The 14,174-nt window shown below is 49.2% G+C and overlaps 1 protein-coding gene and 1 non-coding gene across 3 annotated transcripts in view; one reads left to right on the plus strand and one right to left on the minus strand.

The window, feature by feature from the left end:
* The window catches only part of Cpne5 (copine 5), a 79,436-nt gene that overhangs the window by 22,554 nt on the left and 42,708 nt on the right, over window positions 1-14,174 (plus strand). For both annotated transcript variants that reach the window (XM_051187070.1, XM_051187071.1), the window contains exons 4-7: window positions 6,959-7,062; window positions 8,658-8,697; window positions 8,837-8,913; window positions 13,409-13,468. In XM_051187070.1, the coding sequence (XP_051043027.1) occupies window positions 6,959-7,062; window positions 8,658-8,697; window positions 8,837-8,913; window positions 13,409-13,468 (281 nt within the window). The remainder of the gene's footprint in view (window positions 1-6,958; window positions 7,063-8,657; window positions 8,698-8,836; window positions 8,914-13,408; window positions 13,469-14,174) is intronic.
* LOC127224427 (U6 spliceosomal RNA) lies at window positions 1,410-1,518 on the minus strand. Its single transcript, XR_007834706.1, has one exon. It is a non-coding gene; the product is annotated as a U6 spliceosomal RNA (small nuclear RNA).

Consider the following 14,174-nt stretch of genomic DNA (forward strand, 5'->3'; position numbering starts at 1 on the left):
TGTTAACCTCCAGCTGCCCTTTACAGCTGTGGCAGAGTGTGGTTCCAAAGTCAGATCCCAACCCAACTTCCTCCTGTTCCTGGGAGAACTCGGGCAAGTCCTTGGCTCACAAGCTGTTGTGAGGATTCGATGAATTCATTTGTGGGTTGTGCACACACAGCCCGCAATGCTTCTTCTGCTGAGGGTGAAGCCTGTACTTAGTCTAGAAGGAGGTATACTGATAGCACACTTGCCCACGTAGGAATTTGGGTTGACCCGGGGGACGGTGGTCCTGGGACCTTCCCCTTGGGCTTGCTTGCCCTCACCCATTTCCACAATGGGAGGAGGCCAAGGATGGTGGAACAGTGGAGGAAGGACTGGCTTGCTGGTGGCTTGGTAGCCAAGTTTAATGGCAAATGGCTATTGTCCCAGGAAGCTGGGACCATTTAACAGGTCATGTGGAACAATGCTTAATTAGGAGCTGAGGTTTTTTTTTTTTTTTTTTTTCTTCTTCTTTTTTTTTTTTTTTCCAAGAAGTCTTTCATTATAAACAGCTTAGGATTTCATATCCCCAGCTAGGCACCTTCTCTATCCTGCTCCAGAAGCAGGAAACACACACACACACACACACACACTCTCTCTCTCTCTCTCTCTTTCTCCTTCTCTCTCTCTCCTCCTCTCTCTCTCTCTCTCCAACACCTTAATGCCCCAAACAGAATAGGGGAGTGTGTGGGAGGCCCTGAGCCTTCTTTCTTTGGGGATTCCATTCCAGACTCAAAATGGTAGCAGGCCTCTCTGTCCCTCCAGGTGGTAAGCTGTTGGTCTCACAGCAGGGCCGGTCCCAGCCTTGGGAAGCACTCCTTCCTTTCCTGTTCTCTAAGGCAGATAGGGCTCTCGGCCTCTAATTGTAACCCTGTGATCTGCCAGAGCTGGACTCTGCAGCCAGGCTTTCAAATCCCCAATTTAGGAGCCCCCAGTACTGTATGAAAATTGCAGGGGAGCTGGGAGGAGGCAGAGGCAGCTGGATCTCTGTGAGTTCGAGTCCAGTCTGGTCTACAGAGGGAGTTCCAGGACAGGCTCTTCCAGAGGATTACCAAAGATGGCAAGCAAGGGCCATTCATCCACCTTTCTTCCTTCCTTCCTTCTTTCCTTCCTTCCTTCTTTCCTTCCTTCCTTCTTTCCTTCCTTCGTGTCTCCTGGAGCGCTGATATTAAAGGCATGCTGTTGTAACATGGCCACAGTAGGGTACAAACATGCCAGGCAGACAGAGTTTAAGTGAAAAGCTTTATTAGAAAGGGAAGGTGGGGGGGTGGAGGAAGAGGGGGAGAAAGAGAGAAAGAAAGACAGGAAAAGTCCTGTCTGCCTCTTCACAAATAGCAGGGAAAGAGAGAATGGAAGTGGGTGGAGTTTTCCTCTTTTTTTTTTTTTTTTTAAATATGGAACGCTTCACGAATTTGCGTGTCATCCTTGCTCAGGGGCCATGCTAATCTTCTCTGTATCGTTCCAATTTTTTAGTATATGTGCTGCCAAAGCGAGCACTGGAGTTTTCCTCTTAAAGACCCTTTGCACCTATGTAGCAGCCATAGAACCCTGGGTTAGCCAGTACTGCCTGAGTGCATGCTGCCAGGTGACAGGAGTCAGGCCAGCATAATGCCTGAATCCTTACACATGCATGCAGTGCCAACACCCCGGCACCTCCATTTCTTAAAAAAATGTATTACACTTACTTATGTGGGCAGGGAGTGCATATGCCCTAGGGAGCTTGTGGGGGTCAGAGGACAACTTTAAGGAGTCAGTTCTCTTTTACCCTGTGGGTCCTAGGAATTGAATTCAGTCATCAGGCTAGGTAGCAAGCGCCTTCCCCAGCTACCCATCTGGAGGGCCTTTGCCCATTTCTTAGATCACACAGTGGATTTGAGCAGAACAGGATGAGGATGGGAGTGGTGGTGGCTGCTTTGTCTGATTATCAAGTGGGCTGGAGATTATGTTTGTGAGAGAGAAAACCCATGTTGGCATCCTAGCAGGAGGGGATCTGCCTCTGATGTCTCCTGAGGTTTTCATAAGGCATGGGTGTGACTGAAGATGTGTTGTGCGGGGACAAGTGGCAGTGGGAAGCTGCTCCCAGCCTGGAGCCTGCAGGGACAGTAAGGGCACTGCTGTACTGGATAGAGGTGAAGGCGTGCCTTGGAGATGTGGGAAGAACCCTCCTGGTGCCTATCTGCTTGTTTCCAGGGTCTTCCGTAGCCAAACCCAGCTGGCAGCAGCCACTGGACAGCCTGCAGCCTCCCCATCAGGCTAGGCCATTGTTGCTGTGGGCCAATCCCTGCAGGCCTCACACCGGAGGCCTTGCTTGGCTGACCAGGGTTCTGGGACACTTGAAAGTAGGACTCACCTGTGCCCAGAAATGCCAGTTCTTCTGTATGGCAGGGCCCCTGGGAATCACTTAATTCAGTCCCTGAAGAAGTTTCAAGGTTTGCCTCTCTTTGAGGGTCTCAGTCGACTGGATGATCTGCAGTTAATGCTGCTTAATTGATGTTCAAGGAGCTTAGTCATCGGAACCCTCGGGAGCGGCTTCTTTGAAGAGCTTCACTGGGTTTGTTGCTAGGGACAAAGCCTTTCAGAGGGCAAATGCGTTCATTTCCAGGCTCCTTCTGGTTTGTGCTTTTTATTCTTTTTTCCCAGAGGAAGTGTCCAACTCCTGAGATCAGGGAGTCCCCCCCACCCCCACTGCCCTGTCTGTTGCTCATCTAGCTCGGAGTACTCCAGAAAGTTCTATAAGCCTTCTGCATCTATTCCATGTGCTGGGTCCCTGGCTTTACACAGCCTTGGTTCATTCAGACCTCTGTGCTTGCCCGGGGCTTGCTTAGGGTTCAGGGTGCTCATGCTACAAAGAGTCTTCCCTGGTCCTCTGAGCTCAGAGCTTGGATCAAGCAGTGGTTCAGAATGGACTAGAAGGGTGGACAGATGATTCTGAGAAAGTGTTGCTCCAGGCTCCAGGCTCCGGACAGTCAGGGGCCTGCCCTCTTCCTCTGCTCCTCCAGGACAGGGTGCACACAGCAGTTAGAATACAGGCAGGCTCTGGCTCATGATTCATCTCCTCAAGGCCATTCTGCCTGGAGAACTCTGCAACTCTATGTGAAATACAGCCCCCAGGTCGACTCTCACACCCTCACCATCATCAATTCAATTGTATTCCTGCCTTCATTAGCAGGAGTATATGTCGAGCCTGATGGATACCCCGGTGGCCTCTTAGCTTTTTAAAATATGAATTTCAACACACACACACACATACACACACACACCTCTCTATTATTAGTCCAACTAATGAAAGCCGTAAAGCTTCCTTAGCAGGCCCCTGGCTGTTGATTTCACAGTTGTGATGTGCATATGTTAATTACATATGAGTCCTAGAAATCCTTCAAGCCCCTCCACATTCCAGGGACCTTTGGAGCCCCTCCCATCCTGTTTCCAGGGGAACCCCATTTTCTCTGGCAGTGAGCTGTCTCGAGGGAATCCCCCTTGTCGAAGCTTCAAGTGCCATTTTCAAAGCATCTGCTGTCATCCTTCTTGACTGGGGTGGGGTAGGGGGTGTTCAGTGGGGGCTGGGCTGGGTTTTGCTGAGGAATGGGGTGTCTGTGGACCCTGCTGGGAGGATGCTTCAGGCTAGAGGTGTTGAAGAGAGCAGTAGGGCACTTCTCTGAAGGGAGTCTGGTCTTTCCAGAGAATTCTCTGAAACCTAAGTGTTTACTTGCAAGCCTCCTGCAAGGAAGCCATTAGGAGCAATTTTCCTTTTGTCTGAAGACAGGAGGAGGAGGTTTGCTTAGAGGAGGCGGGTGCATGTGGGGAATCCTTTGCATTGGGTGCCATCTTTGTGAGGTAGCTATGGAATTTAGAGGAGAGATAGGAGCCTGGTTTTATTGAACCTGGAGTACCTCCCTTGGCGCCCGTTGCTTGCACACAGCAGGGCTGTCCACAGTGCTTGGAAAAGAAACCTTGTCTGATTTTCATCAGTTCAGAGGGCTTGTGGCAGTCGGATAAAGTAAAAAAATAGAATGGGCTTTGGAGTTCCTTGCTGTGTGGCCGTGGGCAGGTTACTTAACCTTGCTGATTTGTTTCTGCGCTTGTAAAATGGGTAATAACCCTCAGATTTATTTTGCAAGAATTAAATGAGATAGCTTAATGATCCACTTGATCTACAGAGCATTCAATAGAGCCTCAGTAAATGTTAGTTTTCTTCCTCCCTCCCGCTGTCCTCATTCATTAGTGGCTCTAAACCCCATCGGCTTGTTAGCAGTGTCTAGAGACCCTCCCAGACGCACAATTTTTTGGCCCTACGCACTTCGATTCGATTTTAATTGTCCCGTGATGGGACTGAGCGTGGGTATTTTTATTTTTTAAGCACCTGTTAAAACATGATTTTTAAAAAATCTGACTCTCACACAAAATGAAATGAGCACAGGACAAAAATCCGTTTAGTTTGTCACACACCATGAGAGCAAAAACAACACACCTAGGCGCACAGTGACTCTGAAATAAGTGTATGGGTAGTTTTGGTGTGTCCACGAAGGCTGGGGAGGAGCCCATCTTGTGCTGCATTCCCTACACTCACTTGTCTATGTCGGCTGAGTGTCTGGAGCTCTGAGTCCTGCACAGGAGCTCTGTGTCAGGCTGTGTGCTGCACTGGAGCTCTGTGTGCTGCACTGGAGCTCTGAGTCCTGTACTGGAGGTCTGTGACAGGCTCTGTATCCTATAGGAACTCTGTATCCTGTATTGGGACTCTGAGTCCTGCACTGGAGCTCTGTGAAAAGGTCTCAAAGGTTGTTTAGAGCCTTGGTGTAGTTCTTGGCTCCATGGTAGAGCTCATGCCTAGTGTGGGCTAGCAGTCTTTGTGCAATATAGAACGGGCTTGAATAAGGCTGGGGATGTGCGAGAGGCAGTTCAGGCTCCATCCTCTGATGGTCCTTCACAGCCAGCTCCCAAGGAGGCTGAGGCTCTATTACACTCATTCGCCTCCTCATTGGGCACTCCAGAGTGTCTGCCATGAACCTATCTTAGTGTGGATTTCATTTCCTCATAATACCTGTGAGTATTACATACCATGTGAATCCCCATAATACCTGTGGCATCTCATAGCCTAGAACTCACAAACCTGGCTTGTGCCTTCATGTCAGTAAGTCTTGGCTGTGAGCGCCATCTTCTCATCTGTAAGATAGACCAGGGCACAGAGTGTTCAAAAGGGGTCCGGGACATATTGTGTGGGCTCACAGTCCTGTAGGGTAGAGAGAAATTTCATGAGTAATTTCCAGGCAGCGCATGGGGTGGATGGTGGCACCGGAGCAGGATGGAGGAGAGCAGTGCCCTCAAGCCTTAGGAATCAGCCCATGCAGAAGAGCCAATAGGAGCTCGAGGCTTGCAGAGGAGGTGGGGCCAGGAGAGGGGGTGTGAAGATGGCCAGGGCAAGGTGGGAAGGCACTGAATCTCCCTTGGCTGCTTGCTTTATGAATGTGAGCAAGCAAGACAGCAGAAAGAGCCCCCAAGACAGAAGTCCCATGATTGATAGCAGGGTCTCTTGAAGGACATCTTGTAACTTGTGTACCTTCTGTTTATCAGAAACCAGCCCAGGCTACATAATGAGCCCTTGTCTCAAAAGAAACAGCAGCAACAACAAACAACAAAACAAAACACAACAGGAATGTGAGTCAGGTCCAGCCTGCGCTCCAAGGTGGGCATAGAAGGAAGTGGACCCCCTAGGAGGTTGCCTCCCACCATCAAGTCTCTGTCCTTGTGACTACAGGTGGGGGTGTCAATTATGTAAACACCTGATCCAGGTGGTACACTTGGGATGCAGAAGCAGGAGTTCAAAGTGGGTCACTAGCTACTTAGAGACTTTGAGGTTAACCTGGGGTACATGAGACCATGTCACACACATACTGAAAAAGTCAGACACAACAGTGGTTACGGGATTGAGACCAGTTCAGTAGTGGCTCAGAGAAATAAACTGTGGGCTGGGGCAGGTATCTAGAAGTTTTCCTAGAAGAGGCCACATCCCCAATGGGACTTGAGGGATTGGAGGACCTGTGTACTGACCATTTTTATGTCAACTTGATACAAGACACTGTCATAGGAGAGGAAGGAGCCTCAATGGAGACAATGGCTCCATCAGATCAGGCTATGGGCAAGCCTGTAGGGTATTTTCTTAATTAGTGATTTATTGGGGGGAGTCCAGCCCATTGTGGGTGGTAATATCTATGAGCTGGTGGTCCTGGGTTCAACAAGAAAGCAATAGGGAGCTGGGGGGCTGTGGTCCATGCTTTTAATCCCAGCATTCAGGAGGCAGAGGCAGGTGAATTGCTGAGTTTGAGGCCAGTCTGGTCTACAGAGCTAGTTCTAGGACTGCCAGGGCTACACAGAGAAACCCTGTCTCAAAAAAAAAAAAAAAAAAAAAAGAAAAGAAAAAAAGAAAAAAAAAAAAAGAAAGGAGAGAGAGAGAGAGAGAGAGAGAGAGAGAGAGAGAGAGAGAGAGAATAGGCTAGCAAGGCATGATAAGCAGCATCCTCCATGGCCTCTGCATCAGCTTCTGCCTCCAGGTTCCTGCCATTTGAGTTCCTGCCCTGACTTCCTTCAATGATGAACTATGATATGGAAGTGTAGAAAAAATCCTTTCCTCCCCAAGTTGTTCTTGTCATGGTGTTTCATCCCAGCAATAGTAATCCTAACTATGACATCCTGCCTGGTGGTGAAAGGAGTCTAGGCAAAGGACATGGCATGGGCTAAGGGCAATACCACAACACACAGGGCCACTAGAGTATGGCACCATCTATCCTCCAAGAGATGCTTGGAGCTCATGCCTGGAGAGGGAGGGAGGGATGTGGAAGGAAAGAAGTATCCCTGCTTATAGGAGGCAGCACCCAGAGCCTGCAGCCTAGTGCCCAGGGCTGGGGCCTTGCTGGCCCTGTCACACCAGCACCTTCTCTTGCAGTTTGGACGCACAGAGGTCATTGATAACACGCTCAACCCAGACTTCGTGCGCAAGTTCATTGTGGATTACTTCTTCGAGGAGAAACAGAACCTCCGTTTTGACCTGTGAGTGGAAGGTGGGGCTCAGGCTGGAGTGGCTGGGGTGGGGGATGGTGGTGGTAGATAGGGTACATGGGACTAGAGCCTGGGGTGACAGATGGAGAGGCAGGGATATTCTGGGATATCAGGAAGATAAAAGTGACAGGTGACATCTACATCATTCAGCCTTGCTAGGGTGTGGAAGGGGGTGGGTGCCAGATCTTTTTTTTTTTTTTTTTTTTTTTTTTTTCGAGACAGGGTTTCTCTGTAGCTTTGGAGCCTGTCCTGGAACTCACTCTGTAGACCAGGCTGGCCTTGAACTCACAGAGATCTGCCTGCCTCTGCCTCCCAAGTGCTAGGATCAAAGGTGTATGCCACCACCGCCTGGAGGGTTCCAGACCTTACCCAGCATTAAGGGTGTGGATGTGGGAGAGAGGTGTGTGGTGGGAGTGGGTGAAGTGCCTGACTCTGGGGAGCATCCACGGAAGCAATTCAGGCTTTGAGTTTTGCTCCCTGGCAACCAAGGTAGCTGCCGGCCTCTCCATGCATCTAGTCTCCTCTCTATAGAGGTCATGGGACAAGTAGGGCTCTGGTGGTGTGTGTCCGCCAAAAGAGGGACAGGGCCATCAGGAGGACTTTCCCTCTTGGTGACCAGGCAGGGAGTTTGTGCCATGTCCAGGGGCTGTGAAGGAGAAGGGTGGGGCTGCAAAGGACTGTGTCCTGGGGGAGAATCAAGAGTGGGAAAGAAAGACGCTGGGGTCCAGGGGAATCTGGCAAAAGTTCAGGGTGTGACTGGGGGAGGTAGAAACTTGGGAGCTAGCCCGGGAAAGATAGAAAGGCTGAAAAGTGTGGACAAATATGGCTCATGACAGAGAAGTTCCGTGTCAGTTTCCAGAGGCAAAGTGCTCAAGACAGTGGGTGGTGATACCCAGCCCACAACAGGTGTGTGCATGTGAGCCTAGAACAGGGGAGGCTGCTGGAGGAAATGTTGCAAGCAAGACCCAGGAAGAGGAGGCTGCAGCTCTGCTGCAAGAGCAGCCTGCTTACAGTAAGCCCACTCAGGTAGCCATTTGTCCCTTTCTTAGCAGTGACCAGGCCCAGGTAAGGAGAAAGTCTAAGTGCAGAGCTGCTAGACACACACTCTGGGGCTGGGAGTGATGGATAGGGTGACTCAGCTACCTGTGACCCAGCCAGGATACAGGGTTCACTTGCATCATTTTCCATTTTTAGTGAAATAGAGCACACATCATTTTTTAAAATTACATTTGTTTGTTTGTGTTGAGTGTATGTGTGTGCCATGGCAGGGTGTGAAGGCCAAAGAACAATTTATGAGAGTTGTCCTTCCTTCTTGTGGGACTTGGGGATTGAACTCAAATCACTAGGCTTGGCCGAAAGTGTCCCTATAGCCAAGCCATCTCATCAGCTGGGAAATGCATCAATCCTGAAAGACCCACAGGACTAATCTTCAACCTGTCTTCACTGAGATCAGGATGGATGAACCTCCAGGACTCCCAATGCCCACAGTGATGGAGCTCACAGAGTGGGACCTGACTCAGAGCCCCAGGCAGGGTTAGGCGGGATGTCCCCTGCCTGCCCTTACCATATCTCTGTGTTCCCTGTAGATACGACGTGGACTCCAAGAGCCCGGATTTATCTAAACATGTGAGTTCTGTCTGTGACTACCCAGCAAGCCTGGGCTGTCTTAAATGCCATATTCTTGCTGGACCCTGGGCTTTACTCAGGCCATATGGTGGCTATAAACATGGTACTGATGCTGGTCACTTCTGCCCCCGGGATGCAGGACTTTCTGGGCCAGGCCTTCTGTACCCTTGGAGAGATCGTAGGGTCTTCTGGGAGCCGCCTGGAGAAGCCTCTCACGTAAGTGTAGGAGGGTACAGCCTGTCGGGGTTCCCCCCTCTGTGATTGTGATGAGCCCACTCTGCTGAGACCCTGCTGGTGTCAGCATCACAGCCAGGGCTTTCAGAGAGGGATCCCAGGCCCCGTTCTCTCCATGCTTCTCACCGGGTTAATTTGGAGGGATCCTGGCTGAGTTATTAGAGCTTGTGTTCCTTCGGGGAGGAACAGTGACTGGGAACTGTCTAGTCAGTTTGCAACCCTACATCTCTAATCCTGTAAGGAAGTGACCAGAGAACAAATGCCAGGGGAAGTGACACGCCTAAGGCCATATAGACAGCAAGAGGGAAAGCTGGAATTGGAACCTGGGCTTTATTTGCACAGCGCATCCCTCAGCTTACTCACTGTGTGTAGGTGTAGACCTGAGCTGGGAGCTAAGAACAGGCTGCTGCTGGGGAGAGGGGCACTGGGGTGCTGGGGGCGTGCTTCTCACCTACCCACCTCTGATAGTCTGCAGGACTTCATGGCGCTCTTAGGGAAAGCTGTCACTCTGAGCTGAGAGGCCTCTGGGATGGGGAGTCGCCAGGATTCCCTCCATGGAGCTGCGGATGGGTTAGGCAAGGGCAGGTACAAACTAGAGCAAATGTCCAGGCCACAGGGAAGGCAGGAGAGGGGGATTCAGACTAAGCACGAACTTCTCACTTGCTTCTGCCTAGTTCCTGTCCTCACATTGTGGTTCATAACTGTAGTGTATATCTGTGTAAGTGTATGTGTGTGTGTGTGTTTGTAAGAAATAGATAGACTCTCCTAGAACCTTTCCTGTAAATTCCCAGTGACTACACGGTAGTATCGGGACACCAAGAAACGTTTCTTTTTCTCTCAAAAGTCTCTTCTTTTGCAAGCAAAGGGTTCCCAGAAAATAATAACCACCGTTTATTGAGATGGGGGGGGCTCAGGTTTGGAGGCTCTGCAGCTTAAAGAATTTGTGGCATTCTTCAAAAAATATGATACAAGAAGATGAGGAGATGGCTCCCTGGGAAAAGCACTCAGGCACAAAGAGTAGATTCCCAGCACCCATGCACAAGCTCAGCAGCCTGTGACCCCAGCCTCAGAGGCATGGATGGACAGAGCTCTTGGCTGGTTAGACAGCTAAATTGCAAATCTCTGGGCTCAAGTGTGAGCCTTTGCCTTGGTTTATGATGTGGAAAGTGATGAAGGAAAGGAGATCAGGCTCTGGATGTGAGTGCACGCGCGCGCGCATACACACACACACACACACACACACACACACACACACACGGTATGAAACTCACATTTGCTAGACAATCCGCAACATATCTTTAACTGATTCTTTAAAAGCAACAGAGCCAGGTGGTTGTGACACAGGACTTTAATCTCAGCACTCTGGAGACAGAGGCAAGCAGATCTCTGTGAGTTTGAGGCCAGCCTGGTCTACAGAGTGAGTTCCAGGACAGGCTCCAAAGCTACATACAGAGAAACCCTATCTCTAATTCCCCCAAAAAATAAAATAATAAGTAAAACAACGACAGGATAGAGGAGCTGAGACAACTCAGCCGTTAGCAGTGCTTGCTGCTCTTGTAGAGGACCCAAGTTTGCTTCCCAGATCCACATCAGGCGGTTCACAACCACCTGTCACTCCAGCTTCAGGCGATCCAAAGTCCTCTTCTAGACTCCAGGCACCTGCATGCATACACATAGACACACACACGTAAATAAAAATAAGACAAATCTTAAACAAGCAATGTAGATCTCATATATCCTTGGAAGTTTGAAAGTAGTAAGAACACAGAAAGTAGTCATTTAGGTTTCTCACAAAAGCAACAAAGATTTAATTTAGAATTTTGAGGGTTTTTTTTTAATTTTTTTTAGGTTTTGCATGTGGGTTTTTTATTTTGTTTTGTTTTTTGAGACAGGGTCTTTTTATGCAGCACTAGCTTGCCGGGACTCACTAAACAGACAAGGCCAATAACATATTTAAAGAGGCCCAAAATTTTTACCCACAGTTCACAAGACTGGAAAGATGACTCACCAGTTAAGAACACATACTGTAGGTCTGGGAAGATGGCTCAGTGGTTAAGAGCACTGGCTGCTGTTCCAGAGAACCTGGGTTCAATCTCCAGCACCCACATGAAGCTCACAACTGTCTGTGACTCCAGTTCCAGGGGATAAGGTTGTCTCACACAGGTATACATGCAGGCAGAACACTAATGTGCATAAAAATAAACTTGGAAAATTTTTTGAAATGAACACATCACAGCAGCCAGGTGTGTTGGTATACAACTTTATTGCAGCACCCACATCAGGTGGCATATAGTCATCTGCAACTCCAGCTCCAAGGGACTGAATACTGGTCTCATGTGCGCACACACCCACATGCAGACACACACACATGCAGACACACACACATAAACACACACACATACACACACACACACAGTTAAAAATAGTAAAAAACAGATTGAAAAAGGAAAAACAGAAAAGTGGAATTTTCCTAGGAGATATCACAATTAGCTCTTGTTCAATAGCAGTGTTCAGGGCCTATCATTCAAATTTATATATTTTAAATTTATTGTTGCTTATTCTCACACATGCATATAATGTGTTTTGATCATCTTTGTTCACAATTGCCCTCTCTCATCCCCTTTCTACTCTGGCCAAGAGGCCCAGGAGTGTGTCTGCACTTCCCAGCTCCCACCTGAGTGCAAATGTAACCAGTTACAGGGCCATTTCCTACTTGCTGCCTGTCACCTATCACCTTGGGAGGGACCCTTCCCACAGAAGATGAGCCCAAGGACAAGCAAGATCTGAAATGTGGTGTTATGGGAATGCTGTGGAGGAGGCAGGTCCTTTCCCCCAGAAGGTTTTGTGTATCTAAGTTTAGCCACTCATGACTAAACCAGCAGCTCCTGTTTACTGGGCATCTATTCTGGGACAGATGTGAGGGTCAGTGTTTTGCTAGTGAAATCTATGCAGGAAGCCCTCAGTGTTCCAGCACATACATATACTCCATCAACTACTTTTTTAAAAGGCTACATATTCCTGACCACCTGTCTTCCTGGTCACTATTCCCTGGACTATTCATTACAGGCAGCCTATGCTGAGCATTTACTATGTGTTAGGTATCATAAATCACCTAAGGATAGCTTAAAATATAAGTGATACTGGGCATGGTGGTGTATGCATGTAACCCAATCCTTGAGAAATAGAGACAGGAGGAGTTCAAGGCCATCCTCAACTCAAGTTGGAGGCCAGCCTCAGCTATGTGAAACCCTGTTTACTATTTATTTACAAATAAATAGTAAAATAAAATGTGTGTGGCTCATAGTCTAACACTGTGGTGGCCCTTTAAGAGATTTGCAGATCCAGTGGCTCCATTGTCCCAGAGGGAGCCAAGAACCAGTTTCTTGTGCCTATAAAGCAATGGTAGCCTTGGTTTGGTTTCATTGTGTTTAAGGATAGAGGGGATGTTGCTTTGAGAATCTCACTACAGAGTAGCCTCAAACTCAGGATACTTTTGCCTTGGCCTCACGAGTGCTGGGATTGCACGGCCATACAGTTTCCTTTGGGTTTTCGAGTCAGGGCCCTGGGGTCTCCCTCTGTGGCCCAGAAAGGACTCAACAGGTCCTTCCGCCTCACCTTAGCCTCCCAAATGCTAGAATTGTGGGTATGTGCCACCGTGCCCTGTCCAAGGGGCCGACCGAGTTCATTTCTGCTAAAGCCCGCTCTCCTTGGTTTGGGATGATTGTAGTTTTCCTCTCCTGTCTTCATGGAGTCACACTTCTGTGTGTGTCTGGACAGTCAGACCCCGCCCTTGTGACCTCAGTTCCTTGTCAACTCTTTTCTTAAAGTTTTTAAAAGTAATTTTTATATAAGTGTATATGTCTATTTGTGTGGGGTTATGAACACTTGAGGGCAGGTTCCCTCAAAGCCCAGAAGAGGGTGTCAAATTGCCAGAACTGACTGAGCTTCCCTATGTGCGTACTGGGAACTAAACTTAGTTCCTCTGCAAGAGCAGTCAGTCCTTCTCGCTCCTAGCTGCTGAGCATTTCCCCTTTAAAGCTCCTGTCTCCGAATATAGTACTATGGCTGATCGGTGATGGGGTGCTAGTCTGGGCCTGAGGCATGCAAATGCAGAGGAAGAGCTAAGCCACCGAGGCCCCCTCATGTAACACAGCCAGTCTCTACCTGCAGCAGATGTCCAGGTCAACTGGAGCAGAGGCTGGGCTCCACCTCAGGAGGAGTCCTGAGGCGTGTTTATCATACTTTCCCAGGGGCTGCTGGGGCTTCTGGTCTAGGGCCCCAATCTGAACACCTCAAGGGTAGCATGACTTACCCAGAGCCTTACCCTAAGGTCTGGGAAGTGTTCCTTCTGTGGTCTGGGCTTTTTGGTCCTGTTTTAATAACTTCCAGGGCATAAACCTGGCTCCAGGCATCCAGGGGTCAAGTGTTGTGGCCCATGAAGACTCATGCTTGGCTTTCTCCTCCTCTGTCTCCACAGGATAGGAGCTTTCAGCCTCAACTCCCGAACAGGCAAACCTATGCCAGCTGTGTCTAACGGGTAGGTCGCCACACAACTGTGGCCTTCATATCCTGCATTCAGCCTGCTCTCTAGAGGCCACAGCCTCTGGGCCCAGTTTCTGATCTACTTAATCCCTGGGTAGGAAGACAAAGGGTCCCAGATTGATCCTAAGGTCTCGGTCACCAAGATGACCCTGCCCTCAGAGCTGGGGCCTGCTGAGCTTGGTGGTTCTTGGGACAATAAGGAGTGGGGAGGGGCTCAGAGAGATGAGATATGCCCAGGGTAGGGAGGCCTTCGACCTCCCAGTTCCCTCTGTCCCTCCCAGCTCTGTCCCATTCCTTCTTCCCTCTCTTTTCCTCATCTACTGTCCCCTCCCCTACCCCCTCCTTCATGGCCTCTCTGTTAAACATCAGCCTTCTCCTTCCCATGGGTTCATTCGGCTCAAACACACACACACTGCTTCACACACATGCACACATACATACGCACTCTCTCTCTCTCTCACACACACACACACATACATACACTGCTACACACACACACACTGCTACACACACACACACTGCTACACACACACTGATACACACACACACTGCTACACACACACTGATACACACACACTGCTTCACACACATGCACACATACATACGCACTCTCTCTCTCACACACACACATACATACATACACTGCTACACACACTGCTACACACACACTGCTACACACACACACACTGCTACACACACAC

The sequence above is a fragment of the Phodopus roborovskii genome, unplaced genomic scaffold (genome assembly GCF_943737965.1).
Source record: "Phodopus roborovskii unplaced genomic scaffold, PHOROB, whole genome shotgun sequence".
Taxonomy (NCBI): Eukaryota; Metazoa; Chordata; class Mammalia; order Rodentia; family Cricetidae; genus Phodopus; species Phodopus roborovskii.